General features: G+C 37.9%; 3 protein-coding genes across 4 annotated transcripts; 1 reads left to right on the forward strand and 2 right to left on the reverse strand.

Annotated features, from left to right (window-relative positions):
- Positions 1–2,143: 2,143 nt before the first annotated feature.
- LOC110062534 (proteasome subunit beta type-1-like) lies at positions 2,144–6,151 on the reverse strand. Its single transcript, XM_020769462.2, has 7 exons — positions 6,019–6,151; positions 5,413–5,520; positions 4,798–4,879; positions 4,583–4,614; positions 3,674–3,771; positions 2,835–2,941; positions 2,144–2,614 (listed from the first exon to the last, which is right to left on the reverse strand). The coding sequence occupies exons 1-7, from the start codon at positions 6,072–6,074 to the stop codon at positions 2,429–2,431; spliced, it is 669 nt and encodes a 222-aa protein (XP_020625121.1). The 5' UTR covers positions 6,075–6,151; the 3' UTR covers positions 2,144–2,428.
- A 10-nt stretch (positions 6,152–6,161) lies between these two features.
- LOC110062537 (U6 snRNA-associated Sm-like protein LSm2) lies at positions 6,162–10,901 on the forward strand. The gene is made up of 5 exons (XM_020769467.2): positions 6,162–6,253; positions 6,325–6,392; positions 7,921–7,951; positions 8,555–8,614; positions 9,212–10,901. The coding sequence occupies exons 1-5, from the start codon at positions 6,167–6,169 to the stop codon at positions 9,335–9,337; spliced, it is 372 nt and encodes a 123-aa protein (XP_020625126.1). The 5' UTR covers positions 6,162–6,166; the 3' UTR covers positions 9,338–10,901.
- Positions 10,902–11,689: 788 nt separating this feature from the next.
- LOC110062533 (casein kinase II subunit beta) lies at positions 11,690–16,224 on the reverse strand. 2 transcript variants are annotated; one of them, XM_020769459.2, is made up of 7 exons: positions 16,094–16,224; positions 15,762–15,895; positions 14,775–14,877; positions 14,480–14,595; positions 13,759–13,834; positions 13,098–13,287; positions 11,690–12,464 (listed from the first exon to the last, which is right to left on the reverse strand). In XM_020769459.2, exons 2-7 carry the CDS (start codon positions 15,831–15,833, stop codon positions 12,350–12,352), a joined length of 672 nt encoding a protein of 223 aa, XP_020625118.1. In that variant the 5' UTR covers positions 15,834–15,895; positions 16,094–16,224; the 3' UTR covers positions 11,690–12,349. The 2 variants fall into 2 exon arrangements, with proteins under 2 accessions (XP_020625118.1, XP_020625119.1); XM_020769460.2 differs by having other exon boundaries at positions 15,987–16,210.
- Positions 16,225–16,256: the final 32 nt, after the last annotated feature.

Genomic DNA, 16,256 nt, shown 5'->3' on the forward strand with positions numbered 1-16,256 from the left:
TTTTTTGTATTTCTTTTTGGAACTGAACGCATTCGTAGCATATTCAGCAGGGGCAAGTTTTAATACCGACAGACACACCGGATAGTTCCAAATAAATGTGAATTTCCAAAGTAAAATAGAAACAATTTTACTGGGCGTCGTCCTCGCCGTCGTCCTCGCCGTCGTGGTCGTATGTGCGTAAGGTCCCTATTAAAGGTAGATCGTCACCGATACCTGTACCACAGTGTGGTATCATGTAAAATGTATTTACCATGCAACCAAGACAGTAAATCGACAGCAGGTCTGATTGAATCACAACCTTGCTCCTTCAGTTCACCATGACGGTCAGTTGCGTTTTGCGTGTTTTTAGAAACTCACTCTGTCAGTCCTGTCCAGTCCTTCTAAGCACCAGCTTCTCAAACCTCCCTTCTTTAGAAAAATCGTCTGTTCGTTAAAACAAACTCCCCCACCCCACCTTAAAGATTTGCGAACATCGAGATTTCTTCTAACCTCTCAATTCTAATGGTAAAAAAACCGACTGACATATGTGCATGTGCATCGAAAACATGTGAAGTCAAATGCTTGAGTAAGAACCTCACTATGGAGTTTGGAGAAAGTGCGGTCAGATCTGCATGGAAAAATGAATAAACACACGCGATTATCAAAGCTTATCATGTGTGATGCTATTTCTTGCAGCCTTTGCATGCAGATCTTTATACTTCTCGTGCGTTATCCACGGAAACCGGAGACGATCTCGTATACCTTTGAGGGATTAAAAAAGCAGTTTTGGTACCTCATTTGGTACCTCGGTTTCAGTTAATGTGTTGTTTTCAAATTAGTACCTCTTCAGTAGGGGTGAAAACTATTTCAAACCACGCCCAAAAAACAAGATCGTGGTACTTCTTAGGGGTTCTTTTTAAAATTTCCGACGAGCATTCCCGTTTTTTTTGAACGGGAGACCCCCTTCCGGGGTGCAGGCACAGTTAAAACATGAAATGGAAGTTTTTATTTTTGTTCTCCATAGTGTTTTTGTTCACCACCGGACGAAGAAATCATCTCTATTAGCAATGAATACGCTGCTGTGCCAAGATGAATGTGAATCGGTGATTTTGGTGATAACGAATTTTCTTTGGTAAAAAAAAGGACCGACCACACTAATCCGTCTTCGTCTCAACGAAAACGAAGCAAAATATTTTCGGCCACACTTGCGTTTTCACCTGTCCACGCTAATCCGCTAATCCGCATACTTTGTGATGCGTTTTCGCCTATCGTCCAACGCCAGAAAATGCTGATGGAAGCGACAGTATACGATGCTCTTTTCGGCACCGTTTTCACGTACCTATCCACACTAGAAACGGAGCGTTTTCAAAATGCCCCACTTTTGAACCCGTTTTCGAAAGCCTCCGTTTTCATCAGCGTTTTCAGTCGTTTTAGTGTGGACGATAGGCGAAAACGCATCAAGATATGCGTTTACATACCAGAACGGATTAGTGTGTTCGGGGCCTTAGTTTTATTATCTTCAGTAGTGCTTCACCACTTCAGAACTTGTCTTTCGATAGCACTTATTATTTCAAGACACGCACGGACTCAGTAAAAATCCTTTAAGATGAGAAAACTCCTACAATCCTAGCAAGTAAAACAGAACAAGTTTAACCCTTTGAAAGTAGGCAATTTCCGAATTAACGTGTGCCTCTGTTTCAAAACGAGTCTTCGTGCGAAAACGAGTCTGATTTGCGCGAAAATTCGCCTGTAGGCGGAACACATTTTCATATGAATGGTTTCGCACGAAGACTCGTTTAGACGCAGGCAAAAGGCGACTCGAAAAGGGCCTATTTTACCCAAAGCGCTTAGATTTTACCCGTTAATCGTTTTCTCGTCACCCCGTGACTCGTGACGTCATGAGACACATCTTTGGCTTACGTAAAACACTCCAAAAACCTCACAAAAAATTAACGTAAAACCCAACTTACCTCAATGGTTACTTTTGTTATTCCCTACACATTTCACCACCTCTTTGCAACAAGTTCGTCATAAAATTACTCAAGGAGCTCAATACCCACCTCTTAAAATTTCTTTCCAATTCAGCCGGAAATACGAGACAAAAAAACGCTTCTCATTTGACGAGCCACACTCCCTTAGGCTACGCAGTTAATAAGGCAGCCTCTTTTTCGGAAGAGTATTTTTATTGTCTACAAATTATACATTGAGAAAGACAGAAGCACTCAAGATTCCACGAGTAACAAATTGCCTCTCTCTAGTGTGCAGCTTTTGTTCCTATGCTATGAAGAGGGAGCCTGGTGACCAACAGCGCAGCAGCTGAACTTACAAACACAAGAACCATTAAGACACAGAGTAAAATAACAAACATTGCATCTAGAATGCTTCCAGCAACACATAGAAATTCAGACAAGTTTGTTTACAAAGTTAAACTTAGAAGCCGCTCTTCAGTTTAATCTCTTCTAAGTGGGAAGGCTTCTTCTGTCACACCATCTTTTGTGACAACACTGATAATAACAGCATCCCCAGTGTAGATATCTCGCTCAGCAGCTGCAGTAAAAACATCTTTGACCAGGAAAACTGCTTTATCTTTAGTCAAAGGAACCTCTGTTGCCCCTTGTTGGTTCTTAAACCCAATCTTCAAAACAATAAGAGGTGACCAGATTAACACAAATACAAGTTCATATTATTTATTATAACATGATATATATTAAACCCTTGGTTTAAGTTTTATCTGATTTTAGCTGCATTCTGCATTAATCAAAGACAGCGTGCCATCTTCTGCACTAATAGACCATAACATCCATGTCAAGATGTATCACTATAGTATGCACAAGGAACATCATCATACAGTTTACCTGATTGTCAAGTAGTGGTTGTAGAAGGGCTGATGCTGAGCCACCAGCTCTGTAAGTCTCTCTTTCATAAGAGCCCACAGGGTCAAAACTAAACACACATCCTTTACCTGAATACAACAAACAATCAACATTATTGTTTTATGCACAGAACAACTGAAGATTGAATATGCAATTTTCAGTGCTTGACCAGTACAGCACCTAAAATGATCTCTGGTCCTGCAATAATTGTTATACCCATTTCAAATCTGAAATGATACCTTAGTGATTCCCAATCTTTTTCAAGATAAGTCCAAAATGATACCAAAGTAATAACCTCTTACTAACCGAGTGCGAGGGCCGTATCGGGGAATATTGGCCCTCGGTCGTTTTTGTAGGAACCTTGCTGTGCTTGGTCTGTACAAAAATGACTGAGGGCCAATATTCCCCAGTACGGCTCGAGCTAGCTAGGTTAGTAAGTAGTTTATTATATGGCACTCGGGCTATGCTTGTTTTGAATTTGCCGTGTTTCGAAAACAAAAAATACACAGCTTATGACCATTTCCATGGCAATGGTCCGTATGGCAAAATCCCAACCAAGAGAGAACCAATCAGAACACTCTGATTTACCTCAAGACTACCTTGCCATATAATAATGTTGGGTATTCAATGGCATTAGATTTACTCTCAACGATATTGCCCAACACTTACAAAGTATTTTGCTCCAACAGATGCATCTAATCAAGGGAGACTGTTGTCTTTTTGTTTAACCTTGCCTAAGCACTTCTGTACACTTCTGCCAGTTGAAATGCATGAGGCATTCAAAAGAAAATAAACACTACATAAAAGCAGTAGAATGTTACCTTCATTATCCAACCCAGCCAAGATATTGTATGTATAGTATGGGAAAAAGCGTCGATAGTACAAAACAGTTGACAACATCTGAGCAATAGCAGGACAGCTAGAACAGAAGTGCATAAAATAGTTGATAAGTGAAATAAAATGAAATTCGTACCCTCAATAATGCACTAAAGGCTAATTATTACAGAGAGTAATTAATGTAGCTGTAAAGGTCCAATTTTGCCCTTTGCACAAACTGGTATTTTCCTTTGCTATGGTGTATGGTGTATGGTGTATGTCATTCTCTTATTGACTTTGCTATTCATCTTATTGGCTACACTACCCACTACTCACTATCCAGTCCATTGTAGATAGCAAGCAGCCTAGCAGTGTGTGGTTGTTGAAACAACTTGGCGTACTTTTCGAAGTATCTGTGAAGAGGATTTTGATACAGTTTTGAACAACTAGTAGGTTTATACTAAAACAATTGGATTATTTTCTCTTTCTGTGCAAGACAGTTGATGAGGGTTGTGCCCTCATCAACTATTACATGATAGAAATTTCGAGCTCATAATCTAATAATTGTTAAATATATGTGAAACAAAGGAAACAAAAATTGTACCAAGAGTAATATTGATCTAGAACATAGCCATAGTTCTTTGCACACATTGCTGTCCTATGCTGCTAACCATCATTACTGATAAAATAATAATGATAATGATAATGATAACGATAACAATAATGATAATGATAATGATAATGATAATGATAATGATAATAATAATAATAATAATAATAAAATATGTTAATTGACCACTCTCCCAGTGGGGTTTTTCAAGGCCAATAGAAACAAATGATGAAACAAATACATGAAGATTGATCACTATCACCAGTACATGCACATGCAGTTCCAGACATTAAAATATCCACACCTCATTTTACTCCCATGCTCATGTTCATACATCTAAAACAAACATATAATGAAAATTAGTTCACATAATATTTAGTATTTCACAAATGCAAGAAAAATACAATGTAAAATGAGAAGAATCTGAGCCTAGTTGTTACTGACAGGACAGATGTTACATTGCCTTGTGAAAAACAAAAACACAACTCAGATTCACAGTGTAACTAGTTATCACTGCACCTGAAGTCTTGCTGTAATAAGCTTCGTTAGCGTGAGGCAATCACCATGAAACCCAGCACATCCAAGAACTGTTGAATTGGTTCTAAAAGTATGGAAAAACACGAAACATAAAATAAACTTTGACTATCAGCCCTGCTCGATTAGGTCACCTCACCACCCACACAGTTATTTACTGCATTGTTCATATTGTGAAATGGTCTTGTCCAGCATCATGGTGGTCCATGTTACTGATGTTTAGAGAGTGCATTTTCAAAATTGTTTGTTTCTCTTATTTTGACTTACGCATCTCACGTTAGCATCTTAAGGAAACATCACAATCTACTTCTACAGTTCATACACAGTTTTTGCAATAAAACTAAGCTGAAAAATGTAGGGACAAGAATCACGCCACAGCATGTGTAACTAAGGAGTTTTCCAACAGATTAACAACACAGATTAGCAACACAGATTAGCAATACCTGAACTGTCACATTTGTAGAAGAAATTTTCACCACATTTAAATTTAATAAATTACCATACTCTGTAAAAAGCCATTATTATTAGATGCATTTCACAGCCAACACTTCACCAAAATAAAGCAAAGTTGACCTTGCAAAAAAAAAACGTCTCACTCACAGTTTGTAAGTCTTTGGGCTATCTCTGGTGTGAATGGCAAATCCCTGACTCAAACGCGTGTCTGAAGCAATGACAGAAAAATCCTCTCCTGCAATAGCTAGTACAGTCCTTGAAGTAGGGAAAAAAGACGCAATGTGAAAACTTATCAAGTATCAGTAGTTAAGCATATTTTCACTTTTGCCATCTTTGCCTTATTTCTTTTGTCAGTTTAAAAAAGTCAATTCACTGTCCTCGCACTGTATAGTTAATCACAAATGGCATTTCATCCCTCTCCTGAGATGTTTTATGGATAACTATTTGAGGGATCAGAATGTTCTATAACCTCCTCAAAAATATAAACTTATCACAGTGAAAAGGGGATGTTATTCTTTACAGTAGACAGAGTACAACGTTTATGATGACTCATAGCCAAATCTTACATTCTATCTACTGCATGGTATACGCTGTTGACAAGAAAAAAAATTTTAATCACAGAATAGAAGCATTTCCTTGCCGCTTGGGAAAAAAACCCTACAATGAAAATCTGAAGGCTTACAAGTCATGTGCTGACTCATGCGGACCCCAATGTCAACTGAAATAAAACTACGAAATGCAAGCATTACTTACCCTCCATTGAATGTATAAGGACTAAAATATTGTTGAACAGGTCTTTCAGTATTCATTTTTTTATACTGTCTGTAAAATGGACGAATATAATTTCTATTTTTGAGCAAAAATCGTTTGTACAGTCTGGAAATTCTTCTAGCTTTGTGCCATGCAGTATCCCATAAACCTCTACGCTCCCACGAAAGAAGAACTGGTCAGCGGTTTAAACACCGCCATATTTTCAGCTTTCAAAATGGTGAGCATTTGCTTTTCGTTTGTAGGACGTTTGTTGGCGAAATTTTACAGTTGTTACTTTCTTTCTTCTAGCTTTTCTACTCATTTTTCAAGTCTTTGGTTGGAAAAGAGGTTATTGTAGAGCTGAAGAACGACCTCAGGTGTGCCAGCACTCTATATTCAGTCCCACGTGAATTTGTCTGATTTGTAAAACAACTGTAGCTGAAGTTTTGTACTTTCACCAGATAGCAATACTATTTCATTAGATTCGGCATGATAGTAGGAATATTTGAGACCTTGCTTTGTAACACCAGCTAAAGTCAAGGGTATTAGCAAACGTTTAAAACTATAAACCAATCGCAGTTTGCTTCTGAGCTGCATTATAAAACGGTCACCTCAAAATGCAGAACATGCAGACTGCAGACTGCAGACCGCAGACCGTGCAGACTGAGTACTTTTTTTTCTTATTCTTGATTTTTGCATTTACTTTTGACACATATATTTTTTGGTTCTCTTCAATTATGTATCAGAGTGTTTGTTATCCACAGGCTGTGCAAACTCGCTGGTATATGACTGTTGATGTGTTATAGATTTTGCAAGGCAAACTCCCTTTAGTCCTAAATATGCTTAAATAAAGCTATTTTAAAATGTAGAAATAAACGTCATTTGTAATGTAATGTCACAGGTAACATGTGCATTTTCAACTCTTGGTGTACAAAATGTAATTCCAAATGGCTGTTGGAGCGTGACTGTGATCATGCCAAAAAAGACTAGCACATGGAAAGATCACAGAAAACCGAATAGCATTTGAAATTCTTAGCTCAGTATGGTTGCCTTGATGAATTGATGCAATGGTTAATTTATCTGTCCATATGGCAGTTGTGTTTTTATGGCGATTTAGACTATGAGTGGTCCCTCTTCCACTTAGTCCCTTGTCCGTGACGCATAAGAAAACCAAGGAAAAAATTTCATGCGAGCATTTTGTTTCTCGAGGTTTACTTGCGGTCACACTTAACTAAGCAAAAGAGGGAATACTCCTAGTCTAATGGCGATTCTGTACTTTGTAAAGCAAAAGCGATATGTGGGACAAGGTCACTTAGAATCACCGTCCATGCTTTGTTTTATGAATCAGTTGAGAGGAGAATGAAGACTAAGAAAATCGAAAAAAAAAGACAAAATAAATAAAACTACAAACCTGTCATAAATTGACGCAATTTATGCTCAGAATTTATATAAGTTTATTTTTATACTTGATTATAGTATATTTAGGACCAGTAAAGGGAATTTTCCATAGAAAGTCTATTAAATGTGTGAATCAACACTCGGATGTTGAGTTTGTGCCACCCGTGGATAAATAACAAACATTAGGACATATTGAACACTATTTTTCCAAATTACATTTCAATGTGAAAGCAGTGAAGGAATTGCAACTCCATGGATATGCCACTTCTAATTCCCAGCTCAATTTTAGATTTCTATTGAGCCACAACATTTCATAAGAAATACAACTTTCTGCCAGTTTACTGCTCATAATTTAACAATTGCTGGCTAACTTTTGATCATCTCAGAATTAAAATGTCTCTTCGTATCTGTTCAGTATGTTCATAATTTATTAATTTTGTATGTAAATAATTATTAGGAAATGTGGTGTGTTGTTGATTAAAATTGATCTTGTTCATTTCTTAACAGTGTGCATGGGACATTGGACTCTGTTGATCAAGTAAGTACTGCATGCCCTGCATAAAAAAAAATAAACAAAATAAGATCACATTCATGATGGCATTGTTTATTGGCAGTACAAGGCAGGACCCTTACATGACGGAGATAAGCAGTAGAGACAACTGCAGATCTCTTCTTGCTGACTGAAAATGTCTTAGTTTTATGATTTGTCTCATCATCTTTGTTAATCTTCTGCAGGGATAGGGTGATATTTTTTGATCTTCAGAAGGGTTCGAGTGATCCTTGGAAATGTCCAGAAATGTCTAATTGCCTTCACCTATCTTTGGAAGGCCTTGGATGAATTTTCACCACCCTTTAAATACCTCGGATGACTGTCCGTAGTCTTTGAGTGTCTTTGCACTAACTTCGGTTATCTTAGTTGTAATCTGTGCTGTGGTGTTTCACTCTTTTTGGGCCAGTCAGAACTAAGTGATTTTTTTTCAAGTGTACTATTATTATTATTGTGTAAACACTTTCTTTGCTTTCTTTCCTAAAATGAATTTGCGTGACTGCAGGCCATGTGAGTGAAACTGCTCCATATTAACTTAGTGCCTTTTTAATTTAATTTAATTTTTTTGTCATTTATTGTAATATTTTTTCATAGTTTCTGAACATCAAGTTAACAGATATAAGCCTCACAGATCCAGACAAGTATCCTCATATGGTAGGGTTTAATAAATTGATTATTCTTATTTTATTAAAAACTGGATCACTGGATGAATCAATAGACCAATTTTGATCTTAAAATTCAGCCTAAAACAATAGACCTCAGCACAAGGCTCTGGGGAATAAACCCCACAAACTCTGTAGTTATTCCCCAGAGCTCTATTATTAGGCTGAATTTAAATATATCAAAATTGGTCTGCTCACTGGCTTAGCCATCATGGTGTTATTTTGGGGGGTGTTTTTATTTTAGTTTGTTTTCCATATCTTGGGGCACCTTGTTGGCTCTCTGTCATCTCATATCCAACGCATGCACCTGGAATAATATTAGTAGCCAGTTCCTGGCTGTCAGCTTTTTGGGGGGAAACACAAAAGTTCAGGTACAGATGAAAGAAAAACAAAGGGTGCCCTGGAGAAAAGAAGACTGGAACAGGATTCAGTGTTATCTTCCACTAATAATAAAAGAATTTTGAACTATGTGCATGTATAGCTTAAGAGCACAGTGATTGATAGGTTTTAGCGTATGTTATAGTGCATACTGTCTCTGAAAAACTCTATCCATGTTTAAGTTGGTTTGATTTTCTTTTTTCGTTTCTAGTTATCTGTGAAGAATTGCTTCATCAGAGGATCAGTAGTACGATATGTTCAACTGCCAGCAGAAGAAGTAGATACGTCACTGCTACAAGACGCAACAAGGAAAGAAGCAGCCCAAAGTAAAGCATGAAAACAAGCCTGACTGGACAAACTGACAAGGAAAATGCCAAGACCTCAACTGGAGGAAAAAAAACAGTTGAAAAACTATTTAACAGAATTTCTGCTAAGTGATTTCTTAGATTTTGAATCTTTTTGAAAATCCAAGTCTGAAAACTTTGTATGCATGTTGTATGCAGGGTAAATTCTTAAACTCTTCAAACAAAAAATAAGATTGCGTGAAACTGACATTCGATTCCTACACCTTTTAGTAACAAGCACTTCCATGTAAACCCCGTATGGTGTCTAACGTTGCCGTCATTTATCTTGGTGGGCGTCCCAGGAACAAAGTTTGCTCAATCTAAAGGGCATTGTAATTAAAATTGACGGCAGCGTGGTTTAAGTTTTAAACTTCAGCGTTTGCATGTTGTTGCATGAAATGTGCAGTGAGAAGTCTTAACTTTTTTTATAATATCCATCGGGAACAACTGATTAGAGGAATTACTTTTATTGTTTTAGTGCATTTAATTTATTTAATTGACAATGCGCCTAAAGCAGATTATTATATCATCGTGAAACAGACTGGTAGGCCGCTTGGCCGCAGTAGCTGAATTGTCTCGCCAGGCACACTGTCACTTGTGTAGATATACCATTTTGCTTTTTCACTGTATACATGTATGGCCTTGCTCTAGCTACATACCTCTTTTTGTATCATTCTTTCCGGAGGGGTTCCCTTATGTAAAGGTCAGGGCTGCTCGTTGGAAAATTTGAATTAAACCCCTAAAGGAGACCAATCCGGGCGTAGCTTGAGCTTTATTTGACGCCTAAAAGATATCACTTAAAACAGAATAGGATCGATTATCAGCCGTTGTTCGGGAAGGGAGCCCGCGCTAGTAAAGCGGCCTCTAGAGAGCAGCGGAAATTGAGCGTAAAAACGGAAATGAGTGTTATTTTTTTGTTATTTGCACGAGTGCATCCTAAAGGATACTTTGAAAGTGAAAAATTTTGGCGTTTCGTCCTGAACACCCAAAGTGAGACCATAAAGCTTGATTTAAACCCCTAAGCGAGCATCCCCAACCTTTTCATATGCGAGTCCTCCCCTGGCATTCGTTATGTGTAAGGAGAATTTTGTTTTCTCTAGATTCCAAGTTATAGATTTATTGACTGAGATGAAGATCAGTATCATATTATGGAAATGGCAAACCAAAGCAAGAAGCTTCAAGATGATTACTGGTATATTGAGTTTGTTTCATCTGAGTCACTTTGGCTTTAATGAAAGTAGATCAATAGTAATGTTAAAGGAAAACCCGAATTTTTTTTAAAGCAAAAATTCAGAACTTTTGTAAATTAGTGGTTTACCTTTGCGTCAGGTTTTCTGTGTAGTGTTTCGACAACTTCAGCAAAAGGTAAACGAGGACTCGCAAGGTATTGCCTAAACGTCAGTTACTGAAAAATCTTCACTCGGACGGTTACAAAAGACCAAGTACCGACTGAATCTCTTGTATGATAATATTATGCAATGTAGTATCCAAAACAGAAAACTTACGCTGCTTCTTGTATAGGACCTCTTTCAATAAAAAAAGAAATTGTCAGCACAACTGTCTGCCTAATATTTGGTGCTTGCCGTTTGAGTAATAAAAGTGTCAAGTTAATATTTCCCAGGAATATCTTTCTAAATTGATTACAAGTCGCTTTTGAAAGGTTGCTCTGCACGATTTTTCTTGGCTAGCAAAGAACAAATCGTTAATGGGCAGCCATTCTTAGGGATGGAGAGAGAAGAGAAGAGGAGAAGTAATGTCATGGTGTCCTTATGTCCCAGCTGGGATGATAAGGGTGAGTGAGTGAGTGAGTGACGTTAAGGCTAACACGAATAGCATCTAGCCATGGCTGAAAACAGCTCTTCATGATGGTGAGAAACAACGGTGACATTTGTATCAGCGTACAGTCGAGCATTTCAGACAGGATTTCAGTTAGTTTAGCCATTTCTCCATTGTAGGGGCTGGTGCTAGCTCCAGTCACATGTGTTGGCAAAATTTGACCTATTTAATGAATTAATGAGGCCACTTTTGGCCGAGTGATAACTTCTTGCCCCCACAAGGGGATGGAACTAGGAAATATTTATATTAGCAAAATGGCCTAGATCCTTGGCGTCAGCTCTCAGTAAGGCTCTACCTTTAAAACCATATAACCCTAATTTTCTTAGAAGGATTTCACAGTCAATGGCATGATCACTAAACAGAATGGCATTAGTTGGACCACTGTAGACGTTAAGATACCAGTTATCAGGAAGGGTCATGAGGGGAAGTCCGGGTAGAGTGGAGCGGATGAAAACCAGGCCAGAATGAAACTGCATGAAGACACAACTCTTAATATCTCTTCCAACATGTCAAGACAACAAAAAACAAATAACTTTATTTCTTTCATGCAGTATGCACAACAATAACTTTTACTTAATAATTGTGCTTTGTGTTTGTTGAAACTGTACTAAGAAGAAATCTGCAACTCCCCAAGTTACATATATACATAGCTTGTTTGCTCTATTTTTTTTTATCGATCAAAGAATTCTTTTGAAGCTGTACATACACTTTTTTTGCATATTAATTATTACAATACCAAAGTTATATGGAAACCTTGCATTAGAATTTGATGAAGATCACTACAATTCACTGCCAGTAAAAATTGCTCAACAGCACAGTTACGTGCACCTTAAAATTGATCTACTAAAATCCTCCATTAGATCCCTGGGAGGGGAGGGATGGGGAATAGTGATGGAGTACAGCACAGTCACGGCAGGCAGTTATACATGTTTTGCTGCATTGTGTGATGTGTCTCCATCTAGAAGAGCCATACAGATTAAAAATCGTCATACAAGGTTATCGCTATCTCTATTAGGTTACCTACACTTTTGAACAGTTGATAACATAGCAAGAAAGTCGTCTATCAAATAATGATTTTCCGATGTGTTGTGTATTAAGGTATTTGAGAATTGGGCAGAGCACTAAACAAAAACTAAAACAAACAAGCAAGATAGAAAAATAAATTGCTCTTATTTGTAGTGTGGTTTGGTTGATCGTGGACGGGCAGATGCCGACCGTCCTCTTTGGGCCGCGGCTCGTTCCTGGATCTGGTAAGCCATGGGTGAAATTTTGAATCCAAATAATCTGTGAACAAAGTATAATAGAGTAGTAAATTAGGTGACTCAGTAGAGCTTGTAAGCTGGCAAACTGCATTTCTGTTCAAACTCTCTATACCAATTTTCACAACAATAAATATTATTATTTGAAGGGGAGATTCTATTTTGACTTGAGAGGATATATCCAACATTGGGGACAGTGTCACATCACATTTCCAAAGATCTCAAAGTTTTCCAAAAACACTTTGCTGTGCATTGCTTTTCCACTCTCTCCTTGTTGCCTGGAGTGTTTGATGTTTCATGTTTGATAAGTTGCATGAAAATGACCGTTCTTTGCAACCACATGGCAAAACAGAAGAAAGCAATAATTGAATGACAGATATGCTTTGAAAAATTGACAAGTTTATTTGAGGATGTTGCCATGTTTTGTCACCAGGGGTTGTATCTTCTGGTATGTCACTATTGATCAGTGAAAGCAGCATCTTTGTCTTGCACCCCCTGCCCCTCCTCCACCTCCCCTCCTCTAAGAAAAAAAAAAAACTTTGAAAAATCTGGGGAAGTGGGTCCCAATGAAAGTCCCTGTGGTTTGTTAAGGTTTCATTGTTGGAAGTGCTGTCCATGGAATATTTTACAGGGCCACTCATATCCTAACTCACAATACCTTGGTACAAATTGGTTGTTAGGTCTTTTTGGTCTGTACTCTGGGTGGACCATAAACAGCATGTGAGGGAAACCTGTGCCAAAGTATGCTCCATCTGTATGGTGATGCCGAGATGACTTGGGTGTGTAAACATCCATACATTTTGGACAGTATAGTTTTACCATGGCCTCTCCAGGTACATCAGACAAACCTGTTGATGGTAAGAAATGCTGAGCATGAGTTTACTGAGGGTATGACAGTATGAGGTCGTTGTACCACAAAAAGTATAAGGGTACAAGTTTACCGTTTTGTTGCATTGTTTCAGAAATCAATAACAAGTTCTAGGAATTGATCTATGTCAGAGCTTGACCTATGTCATGTGTGTACAACAAGTGTGCAACAAGTGTTCTGAGTTTTTGATAAAGGCAACGAACTTCAATGTTCCTTGTGCATTGTTGAGTTATATAACTTGTGAAGGAGTCAGGACGTACATCTTTCCCTGATTGATTCCACTACAACATAAAGTGTAATTTAGGACGATGACTATTTAAACCCTGTAGCTGAGGTGTAAAGTGACAGATACAGACAGGAGGAGAGGAACTGTCCCTACTCTTAGCACTGAGGGCTGTATAGGATATTACTGTAGGTCAGAAAGATTCAGCCTCTTCAGGTGCAGACTTACCGATTGGTAAGACTGCTTGATTTTCACAGTAAACTCGACAACAGTGTCCAAAATCACCATTCTGATATTTTTCAAGCTGGAAGGAAATCAGTTAGAATAAGAGCTAAGATTCCTGCTTTGTTAAAAGTTCAGTACATTCATGATTATCTATAAATCTGTAGTACATGTATTACATGAATTTCCTACTTACAAGCCTATAATGGTACTTTAGCAAGTGCTGCACTCCTAGGCCTTACCAAATATCAGCTTACAGTAAACATAAAGCTCCTGGTCCCATTTTGAAACAATTTGAAACATTCAAACCTAATCAAATTTGCACATTTACAAAAGACTATGAAAAATTAGGGAAAATTCCACCAAAGAAGATGGTCTACATATGAAACTACCAAACAATGATGGTAAATAAATTAATATATGGCTAGCTCCGTGGGCAGGCAAGATGCACGAAATCCTGTATTGTGAAAGGCTACCCAAGTGGGCAAGATGGTGCTATCTTGCCCACTCGGGATTAACCGCTGTGTTCCTCAAGAAAATAGTGTTCTTCTTCCATGTAATAAATCCTTTATTCACAGGTCAAGATGACTGGATATTAGCCTTGTTCCTTCTTGCATGTTTTATAAACCTCGACTCTGTCTTGGTATAATATCCAGCCATCTTGACCTCATGCTTGGTCAATAACCCATATATATGCTACAAAAAGTGCTTTAATCTTTAACCTTACCATTTGTGCAAGCCCTCTGTTGGTTAATATGTAACGAGCATGAATCAGACCATATAACATTTCAGCTGCTTGTTCAATCAAATCACTCTGATTGGGATTATCCTCTAGTTCATCATCTGTTGACAAGATAATACATTACGATTGTACTAATGAACATCTGCCTACCTTGAAACCAAGTCTATGTGAGTCAGCTCCCAGTCAGTTAAGTTTTAACCTATTCAGACATGATCTGACCGTTCCCTGAAGCATTGTTTTGGTTATTTCAATTGGATAAAACATCAGAATATCCCCTCACCTGGCTCCATATCTAATATCATATCCAAGGCCTGCCTGTAATGGGGCACTTGTTCATTTAATCCTGTTAAATTAAACTTGTCTTGAATGTAGTCTTCATCAACCTGGTAAATTAAAAAAAAGTTTTTTTTGACTGAATTATTACAGGACCATACATCTGCACTAAAACTGCCTCAAAAGGACCAGTGCTGAAAGGAAAAAAGAAAGAAATGTTCTTGACCCTGTTCTCATTACTGCACAGTTTGTGCCCATAGGTAATACTGAACTGAACTGCCTCAAATGGACCAGTTCATGGAGACAAGACTCAATCTGACATAGCTTAGCAGTATTCTCATTGAAACGTGTTACCCAGAACACCAGCAAGGGATGTTAGGAGGAAGTGTTATGGCTGTGTAAAAAATAACTGCTGTGATCAAACAAATGTAAATAAAGGGCTTTTTGATAAGCATCAACTGATCAAATTTGCCAGCCAAAAATAAAATAAAATTACAAAAACAAAGAGAAAGGAGCCATCTATACACACCAAAACAACAAGGTTGTGAACCCATCCAAGTATGTATAAAAATGCATGTTTCATAAGATGAGTGATTGAGCAAGGTGTCACGAACTGGTGAATAATAGTTTTATCACTTACCTAGAGTGAACGAATGGAAATAATAAATAATTATCAGTAGTCTAAAGTAACCATTGATATTCATTATAAACAAGACAGTGGGAATTCACGCTTTTGCAGCAAACTAAATAGGTGAGTGACAAGCTAACTTGAAACCGCCTGTACATGCAATGCTCGCCATGACAAGACGATTTGATTGGTCTGCATTGAGCCTTGAAGTTAGAAGTGTGGTAAACAAGTGATTTTCTAAATAACATCACCACAGTTCGAAATGTTTCTGGCTATAGTGACGTTACTTCACTTTTTGTTTTAAATACATCGATCTCGATTTGGCGGCTTTTAAGAAAAGTAAGCTTAAATATATTAGTTTCTTACCTCACAAAAAAACTCGTTTCCACGAAGACCACAAAACCAAGAAATCCACGACACTTCTTCCGAGCTGCTCATGTTTTTGACTCAAGCCTTGCTCCAAATCTACGACGTCAGCTGGTTTAAAATACTTGCAATTACTGCAATGGAAACCAGTAACAAAAGATGTGTCTGGTGTTGATGATGATCTACGTTCCAGACAACTTAATCAAAGTAGGCACGGAACAAAACCTTGATCCTTGTCTCCAGCAAGGTTAGTCGTTAATCAGAGGCTTGCCGAATAGGTGAGAAAAATAAGTATCACAGGCCTTAAAACGGCAAAACGTGTAAATCCTTACCAAGAAAAACAGAGGGAAAGACTACCGCGGCATTCGACACAAACACTAGGGGCGAATTCGGAACAAGATTGGAAACGTCCAACGAGGAGTCAACGTTATTTCTGCGCATACTCTGTCATCCGCTGCAAAAATAAAGCGGCTCAAATAGTCCTTTTTTTAAGAC

This window comes from Orbicella faveolata, unplaced genomic scaffold (assembly GCF_042242905.1).
Source record: "Orbicella faveolata isolate gen_17 unplaced genomic scaffold, um_ofav_v1 contig_37, whole genome shotgun sequence".
Classification (NCBI taxonomy): Eukaryota; Metazoa; Cnidaria; class Anthozoa; order Scleractinia; family Merulinidae; genus Orbicella; species Orbicella faveolata.

Bases quoted from the DNA above. Each gene is read 5' to 3' on its own strand.
- LOC110062534 (XM_020769462.2), bottom strand. From the start codon at position 6,074: ATGAATACTGAAAGACCTGTTCAACAATATTTTAGTCCTTATACATTC. The intron at 5,521-6,018 runs GTAAGTAATGCT...CCCTACTTCAAG, and splicing joins CCTTATACATTCAATGGAGG to GACTGTACTAGCTATTGCAG. The intron at 4,615-4,797 runs GTGCAGTGATAA...TGTTTGTTTTAG, and splicing joins TTATTACAGCAAGACTTCAG to ATGTATGAACATGAGCATGG.
- LOC110062537 (XM_020769467.2), top strand. From the start codon at position 6,167: ATGCAGTATCCCATAAACCTCTACGCTCCCACGAAAGAAGAACTGGTC. The intron at 6,254-6,324 runs GTGAGCATTTGC...TCTTTCTTCTAG, and splicing joins TATTTTCAGCTTTCAAAATG to CTTTTCTACTCATTTTTCAA. The intron at 7,952-8,554 runs GTAAGTACTGCA...ATTTTTTCATAG, and splicing joins CATTGGACTCTGTTGATCAA to TTTCTGAACATCAAGTTAAC.
- LOC110062533 (XM_020769459.2), bottom strand. From the start codon at position 15,833: ATGAGCAGCTCGGAAGAAGTGTCGTGGATTTCTTGGTTTTGTGGTCTT. The intron at 14,596-14,774 runs GTGAGGGGATAT...TCTTGTCAACAG, and splicing joins GATATTAGATATGGAGCCAG to ATGATGAACTAGAGGATAAT. The intron at 13,288-13,758 runs GTAAGTCTGCAC...TACCATCAACAG, and splicing joins TCAAGCAGTCTTACCAATCG to GTTTGTCTGATGTACCTGGA.